The sequence below is a fragment of the Pituophis catenifer genome, unplaced genomic scaffold, assembly GCF_029215685.1.
Source record: "Pituophis catenifer annectens isolate HBS135680 unplaced genomic scaffold, rPitCat1.0.hap2 SCAF_2, whole genome shotgun sequence".
In the NCBI taxonomy this organism is placed as follows: Eukaryota; Metazoa; Chordata; class Lepidosauria; order Squamata; family Colubridae; genus Pituophis; species Pituophis catenifer.
The window spans coordinates 97,585,544-97,599,241 of NW_027256882.1; the positions used below are offsets into that span (position 1 = coordinate 97,585,544).

At 39.1% G+C, this 13,698-nt stretch overlaps 1 protein-coding gene across 1 annotated transcript in view; it reads left to right on the top strand.

The window, feature by feature from the left end:
• PDGFRB (platelet derived growth factor receptor beta) overlaps positions 1 to 13,698 on the top strand; it is a 52,201-nt gene that overhangs the window by 20,836 nt on the left and 17,667 nt on the right. Inside the window, exons 12-14 of the mRNA XM_070933875.1 lie at positions 10,669 to 10,773; positions 11,108 to 11,218; positions 13,276 to 13,429. Of these exons, the coding sequence (XP_070789976.1) occupies positions 10,669 to 10,773; positions 11,108 to 11,218; positions 13,276 to 13,429 (370 nt within the window). The remainder of the gene's footprint in view (positions 1 to 10,668; positions 10,774 to 11,107; positions 11,219 to 13,275; positions 13,430 to 13,698) is intronic.

Below are 13,698 nucleotides of genomic sequence, written 5' to 3' on the forward strand. Positions count from 1 at the left end.
TAAACTTTGTAAATTTATATGTGTTTTAATATGGCTGTACACCGCCCTGAGTCCTCCGGGAGAAGGGCGGTATAAGTCCAATAAACATAAACATAAACAACTGCATAGAGGTATACATAGGTTTATATATTGGATATATTTATAAATAGATAAATTTATAAATTGATTAAGAGGTAATATTTGTCTGATCTTGATATACAAAGCCTAGTTAATATTTTGGATATACAATTTTTATTTATTATATTTTATCTGCTTGGGTATTAGTAAATGAATTGAGATTGGAATTGATAACTGTATTGTTAATCAGAACTGTTGAACTATTAATTAAATAAGTAATTATTAACATTGGAAAATAACGGTTAAGTTATAGAGAGAATATTGATGTAGGATAAAGATCTATCTAATAATAGTAGATATATGATAAGTGAGCAAAGTAGAAGGAATTTTTACTAGAAAAAGGTTCTTTGAGAAAGTAAAGGCAATTTATGGTACTGTAGAAGAAGCTTTTTAAGAGTTTAAGCATGACAAGTACGGCAATGATCACTAAATCTGAGAAAAAAAATACACAGATGACAGACTCCCCAGAGGACAGAAATTAATAGGAGATATGTTGGGAGGTGAAAAATCAGGTTCCTCATTAAGTTTACAGAGTATGCAGTCGACATTGAACATGATTCAAGAGGTGATCCTGAAAACGCAAAAGTCTATAGGTAAGAACCATGAGGAAATGAAGAAAGATAGGGGCGAAGTGAAAGAAGACATATGGAAATTAGACGATAGAATGGGGGAAATACAGGAGACAATTGCTAAAAATGAACAGAGAATAAAGTCAGTGGAGGCAAGAACAGAGCAAACAGAGAAGAAATTGGAAGAAATGGAAGAAAGACTATTGGCAGCAAATCGAGATTTGGAAGAGGCAATAATACACCTTGAATTAGATAAATCTGCTTTGTATTTAAGATTTCAAAACATAACAGAAAATAAAGAAGAAGAAGACCTTATGAATCTCATGACAGAACTGTTGACTGATAATCTGCGGATGAATAAACTTGAAATGCAGAATGGCATTGATGAAATTTATAGAGTGCACACTAATTATGTGCGGCGACACAAGTTACCACGAGAAGTGCACATACTCTTTTTAAAAAAATGATCAGAGATGAAATTTACAGGACACGAGATATACTGTTGACCTATAAAGGAAAAGAAGTGTTGACTCTTAAGCAAGTACCCAGAAGAATTAGAGAACAAAGGCAAAATTATCAATTTCTCTCCTCACAACTTGTTAAATACAAGATAATGTTCCGGTGGCTCTTTCCAGAGGGTATGCTAGTATTCTGGCAGGATAAGAAAATTAGACTCGATACACTTGATAAAGTCCAAGAAGTTTATGAACAATATATAGTAAGAGAAGAGGAACAGGAGAGTGAAGAAGAGACAGAAGGCAAAAGCAAGGAAGAATAACATCTGGAAGAAAAGGAGTTAGACAAAGAAGTAACAGAGAGGACTGAAAGAGAACAACAGGAAAGGGAGGGGGTAAGGACAAGGACGCAACGGGAGATAAAAGCAAGGAAAGGAACAAGGACTATTAATAAACAATAATATGGAAGAAATTAAATTAATCTCAATCAATATAAACGGTTTAAATTCTCCGGCTAAAAGAAAACAAGTACTTTCCAAACTCCAAAAACAAAATATGGACATTACATGTTTACAAGAAGTCCATATTAAAAAACAACAAGGTAACATTTTAGAAGCCCCCAAATTAGGGAAACTCTATTTGGCTCTTGCATAAAAAAAAAAAGAGAGAGGGGTGTAGCAGTATACATAAAGGATTGGCTACAACCGAGACAAATTACGCAGACGATGAAGGGAGAACACTATTAATTGAAATAATAAGACAAAATGAACCCTATTGGCAGTTATCTATGCACTAAACACTAAACAAAGGGTATATTATCACAAACTGCATGGGAAAATAGTAGAATTAGAACTGGAAAATATTTGCTTATTAGATGATTTCAATGCGGTGGTAGATCCCAAAAAAGATTACACATCTGGGGAAAAAAAATAAAAGGAAGAAGAGAAAAACACTACCAACTACATTTTTGGATATGCTGCAAGAGCTGAATTTAAAGGATATTTGGAGAGAATTAAATCCACAAAAAAGACAGTATACCTTTTTCTCTAACCTACATGATTCATGGTCCAGGATAGACATGGTATGGATGAATTTGGAATTAAGTAAAAATATAGCGGAGGTAGAGATAACACCAAATACATAAGTGGACCATAATCCGCTAATTATGAAATGGAAGGGAAGAGTAAAAAAGAGAGGGAGGTGGACCATGAATTGGAGGGTGCTAAAAGGGGGACCAATCTCATACTTAATGTTAACTATAAAATATTTGTGACAATAATGGCCAAAAGGGCCAAAAAAATATTAAATGAAATTTATTCTGATCAAAATGGATTTTTGCCCAATAGACACATATAAGAAATAATACACAGATCATTATGAACACATTAGAATATTATGAGGCTCATCCTGAAAAGCAAGCAGCATTAATGTTTATAAACCAAAAGGCCTTTGATAATTTAAATTGAAACTTTCTTATTAATCAATTAAAAATTATGAATTTTGGGGGAAAAAATTAGAGGAATGATTCGGTGAAAATAATAATAAATGGGGAAGCAATGGAGGATATTAGTATAACTAAAGGGGTAAAACAGGGATGTCCCAAATCCCCCCTTTTATTTATACTATCATTGGAAATACTACTGATACAAATTAGGCAAAACCAAACAATAAAAGGACTGAAAATCAAACAGGAAGAATACAAAGTACAAGCTTTTGCAGATGATCTGGCTTTCATTATAGAAGATCCTTTGGAGACCGGAACCATATTAGTGCAGGAAATTGAAGAATTCGGTAAAGTGACAGGGCTCAAAATAAATACAGAAAAAACTAAAATACTAACTAAGAATCTTACAAAAAGGCAAAATAAGGAATTGGAAGAGAAATTGGGGGCCAAATTGTTAAAAAAGTGAAGTATTTGGGAATTTGGTTGATGGCAAAATGTTCCTCACTAAAAGAGCATAATTACGATAAATTAGTACAACAGATACAAAAAGATTTAGATAATTGGGCAAAATTACAAATATCACTAATTGGCAAAATCGCCACAGTAAAAATGAATGTATTACCCAAATTGTTATATCTCTTCCAAACAATACCAATAAGACTAGGGAAAACCTTCTTTGAACAATTAAATAAAATAATAGGTAAATGTATTTGGTATGGGGGAAAAAGCCTGAATAAAACTTAAACTTTTACAGGATTCTAGAAAAAAAAGGAGGTTTTGGCCTCCCTGATTGGGAATTATACTATCAAGCGGTGGCAGCGACGTGGCTTAAAGATTGAATCCAATTAAACAACAAAAGGGTATTAACGCTAGAGGGCCATGATCTCCAACTGGGATGGCACACATTCCTGTGGGAAGGGAAAAACAAAACTCATACATACTTCCAGAGACATCTAGTGCGAAATGCTTTGATAAATATTTGGGATAAAATTAGGAAAAACCATTACATGAAAGTTCCAATTTGGAAATCAACAATGGAGGCAATAATTTATCCAAACATAATAGACAATAAATGTGGTGAGGTATTGGAATTATTGGATGAACAAGGAAATTTAAAATCAGATCAGGATCTAAAAACAAGGAATAAAAATTGATTGGTGGCCGTATCTGCAAATTAGAACAAAGTATAAAAGATATCGAGAACAATACAGCATCTATGGAGAACAATTGGAACGTGACAAAATATTATTAGGAACAGGGGAAAAAAGGATTACTAAAATGTACAATTTCTTATTAAGATTTAAAATGGAAGAAGAAAATGTGAAGGAGCCGATAAATTGGGCTAGAAATTTCAGACATAATATTGAATTAGACCATTGGGATAAATTAGGGGAGAAAAACTATAAACTAATGATGCCAGCTGTGTTAGTGTTCCAGAAAAACCCCCACTCCAAGTAAAGACTCTGAAGCAAGCATTTTTCAAAGTTCTATTTACTAGAATAGGTAAACTGGTACTTCTGGGGAAACCCAAATCTGAGAGGTCCAGGTTTTCCTTCAGTAAATCAAAATCCCCAAAACCATCCCCTCACTCCTCAGTCAATCACATGCTCCAATCAACCACCGTCCCATCTCGAGACATCACTCCGACCACTCCTTCTCCAGATGCAGGATCGCCCTGACCTTGACCAACAGAAAGAATACTATTATGTCTACAGACAACCCCTCTACTAAATCCCATACAGGAGAAGGTGGCAGCATGGAAGCTTCCGGCCTAATATGGCTTCCAAAGCTGACAAGCTGCTTATAAGTAGAACCTCTATAAAATGTTATATCAGTGGCATCTGCCACCAGCCAGATTGGACAAAATGTTCTTAAATCAATCACCTGAGTGCTGGAGATGTGGCTACAAGCAGGGAATGTTCTACCACATGTGGTGGACCTACCCCAAGGCTAGAAAATATTGGTATAAGATAAGAAAATGGTTGGAAGAGATAATTGAACAGAGGATAGAATTGAAGCCAGAACAATTTCTTTTGGGTATTTTTGATGGGAAAATGGGTAAAAAACTACAGTACATAATGTTACATATATTAACGGCAAGCAGAATAGTCTTCGCACAGAATTGGAAACAGGCTGATACTCCTCCAGATCAAATGATTTATGAATGTGCAGAAATGGATAGACTGTCTATGGAAATGAAGGAAAGAGAAGAAACCGAGTACTACCAAATTTGAAATAGATAGTATACCTGGCTTGAGAATAAGCGTAAAACGTAAGGTATAAATTGTAAAAAATATAATATATAAAATCTACAAGAAAAATATAATATTGATGATAATATGACTGTGAGTAGGTATTATTATAATCTAAACAATGGTATAATATAGGATAGTGAGGTATAGAAATAAAACTTATGTAGATATGATTGTTACGAAGGATATTGTTACCGATATGGAAAAGCTGTAATGAGTGTAAATCTGTGTTTTGTGTTTTAAACGTTGGAAAATTTAATAAATATTATTTTTAAAAAAATAATAAAAGAGGGAGCTGTTGAACAACCAGGAAAGTTTTGCTGTACCGGCTTTAAAATAAAGAGCTGTAGTCACTGAGCTGAGTCCTGCCTCTTCATCCAACCCCAATTTTAACACTGGAGACAAAGGTGGGATATGAAGAGAACAAAAGACAAAGGAGTTGGACTGAGCCGGGCATCCACCTAGCATCGGCCATCATCACAGCAAGTTGTGACTCTGCATCAGCCTCCAAGATGACCCACCAGCTCCATTCAACCCAACGAAGGAAACTTGGAAAACATATATGCTCTGATTTAATTGCTTCCTGGAAGCAAATGATCTAGTGGGTCTGTCAGATAATAGGAAGAGAGTGCTTTTCCTAAGTTACTGCGGACCCGAAGTTCTCGATATGGCTCAAGCACTAGCAGAACCAGCCGATGTGCAGATGGTTTCATGGACAACACTCCAGGAAATGCTCCGAGCATATTATGCACCTGTACTGGCAATGATGGTGAACAAACACGAATTTTACCACAGGAATCAAGAAAAAGGTAAGATGATTAACCAACACGTTGCTGCCCTACAAAAAATCGCAGCGTGTTACAAATTCAGCAATATAGAGGAAGTGATGGCAGATAGACTTGTTCTGAGATTGAGGGACATCAATCTACAGAGAAGATTACTAGCGAAGCCTAATCTCATGTTTAAAACAGCGCTCAAGGAAGCAAGAGCAACTGAAGCCTCCAATAAGTCAGCACCGACAATCCAAAAAACATGGAATACACAGCCTCTGCAAGGAGCAGCTACCATGCATCAAGACAGCATTGAGCCCGAAGACTCAACAGATAAGGACAATGAAATCCTATGATACCTACGATTCAAAAGAAAGAAGGAAATCCCAGAACCAGGAGACAGATCACTGTTTTGTGCCGGATGTGGGGGCAATCATCCCAGAGCGGGCTGCTGATTCCAAGACACCAATTTCCAAAAGATGTAAGCGGAAGGGGCACATAGCAAGGGTTTGCCATACCAACCAACCTGCCTTGTACTGCCAGTGGCAGCCTGCGGGGCAGCCTACATCCCAAATGGGATTCTGAAAAGTGCAGTTTCCAGAGCCCAAGAGAAGAGAAAATTGAGTCGCAGAAGCAAGAGAAACACACCAAACGATCATTGGGCATTCTAATGCACACCGCTCAAAGAAGATCCATTTCATGATTCTCATTGAGGGGTCCCCCTGTGACATGGAAGTGGACATGGGGTCAAACATGACCATTGTGTCCTGGACAACCATAAAGGCGGCGGTTCTGGAGCTGACAGAAACAATTAACACCTCAGAAAATACTTTTAAAGGACTATCAAGGAAACCACATCCCTGTCATAGGGAATGGATCCTTCCAAGTCAAATTCAAAAAATTTTTCAGACCATTGCAACTGGTGGTGAATGATGACCTGCCAAGCCTGCTTGAGCTGGAGTGGTTCAACTCTCTGGGTTTAGGATCATCAATGCCATCAAGGAGCTGACAAAAGAATTCACAGACATCTTCAACATGAGTTTGGGCAAGTACATGCGGAAACCCATCTCTTTCAATTTAGACCCCAACCTCACCCCATCCGAATAAAACCTTGGAGGGTCCCTTTTGCTCTCCGGCCCAAAATAGACAGTTAATTAGACAAACGAATTGCCCAGGGGTTCTGAAGCCAGTTGATCATGCTAACTGGGAGATCCCAATTGTCACACCAATCAAACCAGATGGCTCAATCTGCATATGCATGGACTATAAATGCATGATCAATAAGGCATTACAACAGAATGCCTTCCCTGTGCCCATCGTTCACTTATTGCATTCTTTAGGGAAGGGCAAAACTTTTGCAAAACTAGATTTAGCCCAAGTCTATCAGCAGGTGCCGGTTGACAATGCCACTGCAGAAGTGCAAACTATTGTAACACATAGAGGGGCATTTAAATGTCGCTGGCTGCAATTTAGTGTAAGTGTGGCACCAGGACTCTTTCAAAGTATAAAGTATAGGGCGTTCCGGGGGCGAAGATATCCTTGTGTCCGTAGACAACAAACAAGCGCTCATCCACCAACTAAAGAGAGTCCTGAGTCAGTTTCAAGAAGCCGGACTTAAAGTTAAAAAAGAAAAATTCCAGATAGTTGTGCCACAAGCTGAATTTCTGGGATATTTAATTGATGGTTTGGGAATGCACCCAACCAAAAGCAAAGTCAAAGCCATACAGAAAGCCCCCACCCCAAAGAATCAGATAGAACTCCAGGTATTTCTAGGACTGTTAAACTTTTATAGTATTTTTCTGCCACAGAAGGCAACTGTAGCTGAGCTGCTACACCGATTGCTAGACAAGAAGGCGAAATGTACCTGGGGATGGAAAGAAGCCTCTGCCTTCTCTGCTGTTAAGAAACTATTGTCATCTGATATAGAGACTCTGCCCCTCATCTTAACCTGCGATGCCTCCCCATTTGGCGTTGGGGCTATCATCAGCCACTGGATTCCAAATGAGACCAAGGCCCCAATTGCATTTTACTCAAAAAACACTATCAGCAATGGAACAAAACTACAGCCAACTGGACAAGGAGGCACTGGCTGTAGTGGCAGGGGTCAAGCAGTTCCATGAATACTTATATGGGAGGGACTTTGAAATAATTACAGATCACAAACCACTTCTTGGCAATCTCATGGGGGACCACCCCACACCAAACGTTTTATCCCCAAGAATGACGAGATGGACAATTTTCATGACAACATATAATTAGCAGCTAATACACCAGCCAAGCAAAGACATTCGTCACGCCGACGCCCTCAGCCACTGCCCACTCCCAGACTTTGTAGAGAATCCTGTCCCTGTTGCACCCATACTTCTCATTGAGGATTTTGCATCTGGCCATGTCACATCGGCCAAGATAGTGGGACATTCAGCAAAAGACAAAACTCTGTCACAAGTTCTGAATTGGGGGTGGAGGGGGTGGCCTGAGGGGCCAGTGGGGGATGATTTTAAACCATTCCTAGCATGACAACATGAATTGTCGGCCCAAAAGGGTTGCCTGTTGTGGGGGGATCGAGTGGTTGTACTCTATAAGCTAAGGAAACAAGTGCTAGAGGCACTACATGTGGGGCATCCTGGCATTGTCAGAATGAAGGCACTAGCCAGGAGCTATGTTTGATGGCCAAATATGGATAGGGAGATAACAGAATGGGTCACTACTTGTACTCCATGCCAGGAATCCAGACCAGCAGCACCCACAGCACCCACGAGGGAATGGGAGACCCCCGCAGCACCCTGGTCATGAGTGCACATTGATTTCATGGGACCGGTCCAGGGTCAACATTTCTAATAGTTGTAGGTGCATATTCAAAATGGGTTGAGGTAATACTTATGACCACAACAATGGCTGAATCAGTCATCAAGGTATTACAGAGACTTCTTTTCACCCATGGACTATCAGGCGTCCTGGTCTCTAACAATGGGGCCCAATTCACAGCAAATCAATTTGAGATATTCCTAGCAGAGCATGGAATCCAACATGCCCTAGTCCATCTGTTGAGCAATGGTCAAGCAGAAAGAATAGTGTGGTCAACCAAAGAAGCACTAGCTAAAACGGGCCCTGGAGACTGGCAGGCTAAAATAGACAAGTTTCTCCTAGTATAGCACATAACACCTAGCGCCACCGCAAATCGGAGCCCAGCAGAATTACTAATGGGTCACAAACTAAGATCACAACCAGACAGACTACACCCCAATTACAATGCTGAGGTACCCACCGATTCGACCAGCCAGCACTGATCATTTAGCATAGGGGACTTAGTATATGCTCATAACTATGCCAGGAGTCCTTCCTGGGTCTCTGCCAAAATAATCATGATTATCAGTCCCCTCTCTTACCAAGTGGAGCTAGAAGAATGGAAAATATGGAGGAGACACATAGATCAACTAGATGCCTCCGAATAAGGAACTCCGTCCTCAGGCAACCAGAAGGGAATCCTACCCAAACAACAACCAAAACACCCTTAGAAGTTGACCTACAACTTGAGGATCCACACACATTAGACTCACACCCGGATAGGCAATGCGTACACCCACCTGAGGAACCAAGAATCCAGCAAAGTGTTCTGCAGCAGTCGACTCTGGCAGAGTCAGCCAAGCCCCGGATGAATTTCCATATGTTTCCATTGGCTGAGTTCAAAGCAGCCACAGACTGCCCAGGCTGCCGCCACTGTTCCAACTGAGCTGCACAGGTCACACCCACTAATGCCCTGCCTACCTGCATGACTACATCAATTGAACCTCACTGATTGGATAATGTCTTTTCCAGATGGGAGGGATGTTAAATATGTAAATAGGCAGTGAAGCCTTGGGCAAAGGTTTCACTCAGGTCCACTTCCCAGGCGGGAAATGGCTGTAGTTTAAAATCATTGGTGCACATCGAGAAGCGGGAAATCAGAGCAACCTAAGTGGCCAGGCTGCTGGACAGTTCCCTTTAAAAGAGGGAGCTGTTGGACAACCAGGAAAGTTTTGCTGTACCAGCTTTAAAATAAAGAGCTGTAGTCACTGAGCCGAGTTCTGCCTCTTCATTCAACCCCAACTTTGACATTCTCCATGACAGTTGGGAGGATGAGAGTTCATCTGTATAAAGTTGGGGAAGGTTGCATTCAGAACTCCAGGTCTGAATCTCGTTTCTTACTAGATGGCTCTTAGACTGTGAAGCCTCATCCTTTGATCTGCAGCATATTTTTCAGAGACTTTTAAAGGATGCTGAAAGATGGGTTACAGGCATAACTATATTCAAATTGTAATATAATATGTATTACTTAATATTATAGGAAAACCCAGTAATTCACATTTGTGTATCTATGTGGTGAGGTGCTTCATAAACATGAACTGGGCTGGGAATAAGAGGAAGGCTGAGTCAGGAAGGAAAAAAAAGAGGTTGCCAAGGAGACATCAACCATGTTAATGCCAGAGGAGAAAAGCCCCTACATTGGGGGCTTAGAAAAATAATCAGCAAGCTTGTATAAACAATATACATTTTGGTACTCTGAATACAATGTAGTTGTTAAATTGTATTTCATGAATATCATCACGGTGGCCTTGACAGTTAAGACTATAGTAATGAAGGAAGAGTATTAGTATTGGTGTTTCTTTAAATTCCGTGAAGCTGTCCAGAGAGTAATCTGAAGTGAGGTGACCTAGAAATTTAATACATTGACAAACAAATCATCTGAGAATGTGAAGCTCAAAATTTGTAATTACTCTGCCCCTAGTGGTCACATTTAGCATACTCTGCTAATTGGGATCACACTCTTTACCTGATCAGTCAGGGAGAGGCCAGCCCTGGTCCACCCCTAAGTCATTCCCTGTGGCGTAGTTCTTTCTGCCCAAATTTTCATATTAAGGACAATCCAAACAACAATTCTGTCAAGCCCTCCTCATCATAGCTGTTTGTAGTTAGAGAAGACGATGTATTTTATTGAATTTTTGACTGCTGCAATCTTATTATTCTCAGCTGTTTTATAGGAAGCAAAAATTACATAGCTATTTGATCTTCTGCTTGCTGCAGGACGTACATTGGGCTCTGGAGCCTTTGGCCGTGTGGTGGAAGCAATTGCTCACAGCCTCAGCCATTCCCAGTCCACCATGAGAGTTGCTGTGAAAATGCTCAAGTGTGAGTTTCGACTGTTTCTTCTTCCTCCCAGCACAGGGAAATACAAATAATCATGCCGTCTTCCATGCCTGGCTTTCTCCTTTAGGCCGTTTAACAATATGTTGTCATATTCATTGCTTATCTACCTTCCCATTTAATTATCTTTGGTACCAATCCCATGGCATACATAGCGGTGTCCATATAATGTATAATGTTATCTAAATAATAGTTTACATGATTAATCTGGTTGAGTACCCAACAAGATTGTCCCGATCTTCCTTCTTGTATACGCCCAGTGTGGATTGCATTTTAAAGAAGTATCTATATTTCATTACTGTATTCATCCACCTTACAGCCACAGCCCGAAGCAGTGAAAAGCAGGCTCTGATGTCAGAACTGAAGATCATGAGCCACCTTGGGCCTCACTTGAACATTGTGAACTTGCTTGGTGCTTGCACCAAAGGAGGTACCGTTTTCATTTTAATCTCTTCAACCCAGATGTCTATCTCTCTCTCCCCCTCTCCCCCTCTCCCCCTCTCCCCCCCCCTCTCTCTCTCTCCCTCCCTCCCTCTCTCTCTCTCTCTCTCTCCCCTTGCCATTTTCTTCCACTTACTGGAATTGCTGTCTTTTAATTTGGCATGGAGTTTGGCAAATAGATGAAGATGTTCATGTTTTCATAAGTTAATGAGCTATTCCTGTATAGCTATTTTCTGAAAAGGACATAGCCTGCCTTTTATCACCCTCCCAATTTCCATCCAATGGAAATAAGAAACACTAGCATTTACCTCTTTCCAAACCACACATATTTCAATTTCTTCATTAGAATGTAAGTTCAACTTCTGCTGATTTACACAGAGAGGTCTAGTTAGAATTTTGCACTAATAGTTTGTCTTGCCTTTCCAGGACTTTTTTTTTTAAATCTCCATTTAATATACAGCCCCGGATTTCCCAGGTGGTCTTCCATCCAATTACTGATGACAGTTAACTATGTTTAGCTTTTCAAGATCAGCCAAGGCCAGGTAGTGTGTGCCATTTGAATGGAACCACCTTTGAGGTATAATGAAAGCCCTGCTAGTTTTATTGAATCCATTATACACACAACTTTATTTGCTATTTGCTTTTAATACTATAGAGACTGTCCTGATCACTAAATAAATTCAAATGTTAATGGAGATTAGTTCTGAAAGTCCTCTTCTCTATATGCATTGCATCAAAATTGCTAGCTGTCTTTCAATTATGCTTTTAAGATTATGAAAATAGCCAGGTTTGTAAATAACACGACCATCATCTGATATAGCTACACTGGAATATATTTATTTTTATCAAAATAAAAGGGTTCCTGCCACCTGCTGAAATGTTTAAAATCACATTACAGTTTTTAAAAATTATAACTTGCATGTCCTGCCTACTTTCCTGGTTTTGAACAGGTTCCAGTGTTAGGGAAGGTATGCTATGCTATGTAATTTGTGCAGGTATTTGCAATTCTTAAAGAAAAAAGAAACATTACTTAATCCAAATAATGAAAGCAGTAGAGAGTCAGTGCAGGAAACAGGGTACCAGGAGCTGGTTCACATGTTTATCCAGTTAAAAATTCTTGCTGTGTAGTGGAATAGTCAGTAGATGGCAGATGTGTGATATAAATGCTCAAAGAGACAGCAGCACAAATCTCTCTGTGCAATCAATATGTGCTTGATCATTTGTTTACAATCACTATTTTATTGTAATCTGATTGCAGATACAATCAATGTTTATTTGATCATATAGATCAACAGATATATAGATATGGATTCAGATATATAGATACACACACACACATACACACAAGTGTGTGTGTTTATATGCAAAACTCTTTTGTGTCTCTTCATTGGGAAAATGAGTTTTGTGTCTTCTGTTCCACTACTTATAGAAAAATACCAACCAATAACCATATGAATTGATCCATCTGCGTAAGGAGAGGGTAATTTGGCCATCAGATATCCTCAAAGTATCAATCCATTGTATTATTCGATACTTGGCAATAGTAATGATACTCCAAATGATCTTTGACATAGCATTATTGATTTTTAATAAAAGAAAATTGGACATACAGTACATCTGAGAAATATAAGGGTATGTTTACAAGCTTCTACAAAAGCATGTAGAGACATTTAAACACTTTAAAAAAAAAAGACTAATCTCTTTCTCAGATACAGACATACAGAAAAAGAGCTGAAAGTCTACTTCCCACATTTAAGTACCGTAATATTATTTTAACCTGGACTATATTCACTACACCTGTGAGATTCCCCCAAAATACATGCTTCGCTAAGTAAAATGTTCCATCATGCAAAAATCTAGTATTCAAAGAAGAAATATTCTAGATGAGCTTTTGTTTGGAAATGGTAGCCTTGAAGTTTAGTGGAGCGCTCAATTACCTCAATACCCCAAATGAATGCTTTTAAAGACTTGAAACTTCAGCAAGTCCATCATTAGTTTATGAACAAAAGGTATTCTCTGACTTCCTGAAATTGGCCTTCTGTACAGGTCCTATCTACATCATAACTGAATATTGTCGCAATGGAGACCTGGTGGACTATCTACACAGGAACAAGCACACCTTCCTGCAGTGCTACAGTGAGAAGGCCAAGCAAGAAGCAGAATTGTATGGGAATGGCATGCGTGTAGACCGGCTGCAAAGGTGCCTGTAAATCTAATTACAGTTATCTGTTTACACAGTCATACCCAACTTATATCAATAGCAAGGCTGAGTTTAGAAACACAAATATAACAAATTGCAAAACCCACCAATACAGAAACATATGCAAAAATTCACTGAAAAACCAGAATAGATTTATTCTTTGATGTGCCACAGCATTGAGGATTAGGAGTTTTGTGTTCTTCCCAAACCCTGCTTCTTTTAGTTATAATGATCCTGGTACCCTCAAAAAGATCTTTGGGGATTACTTC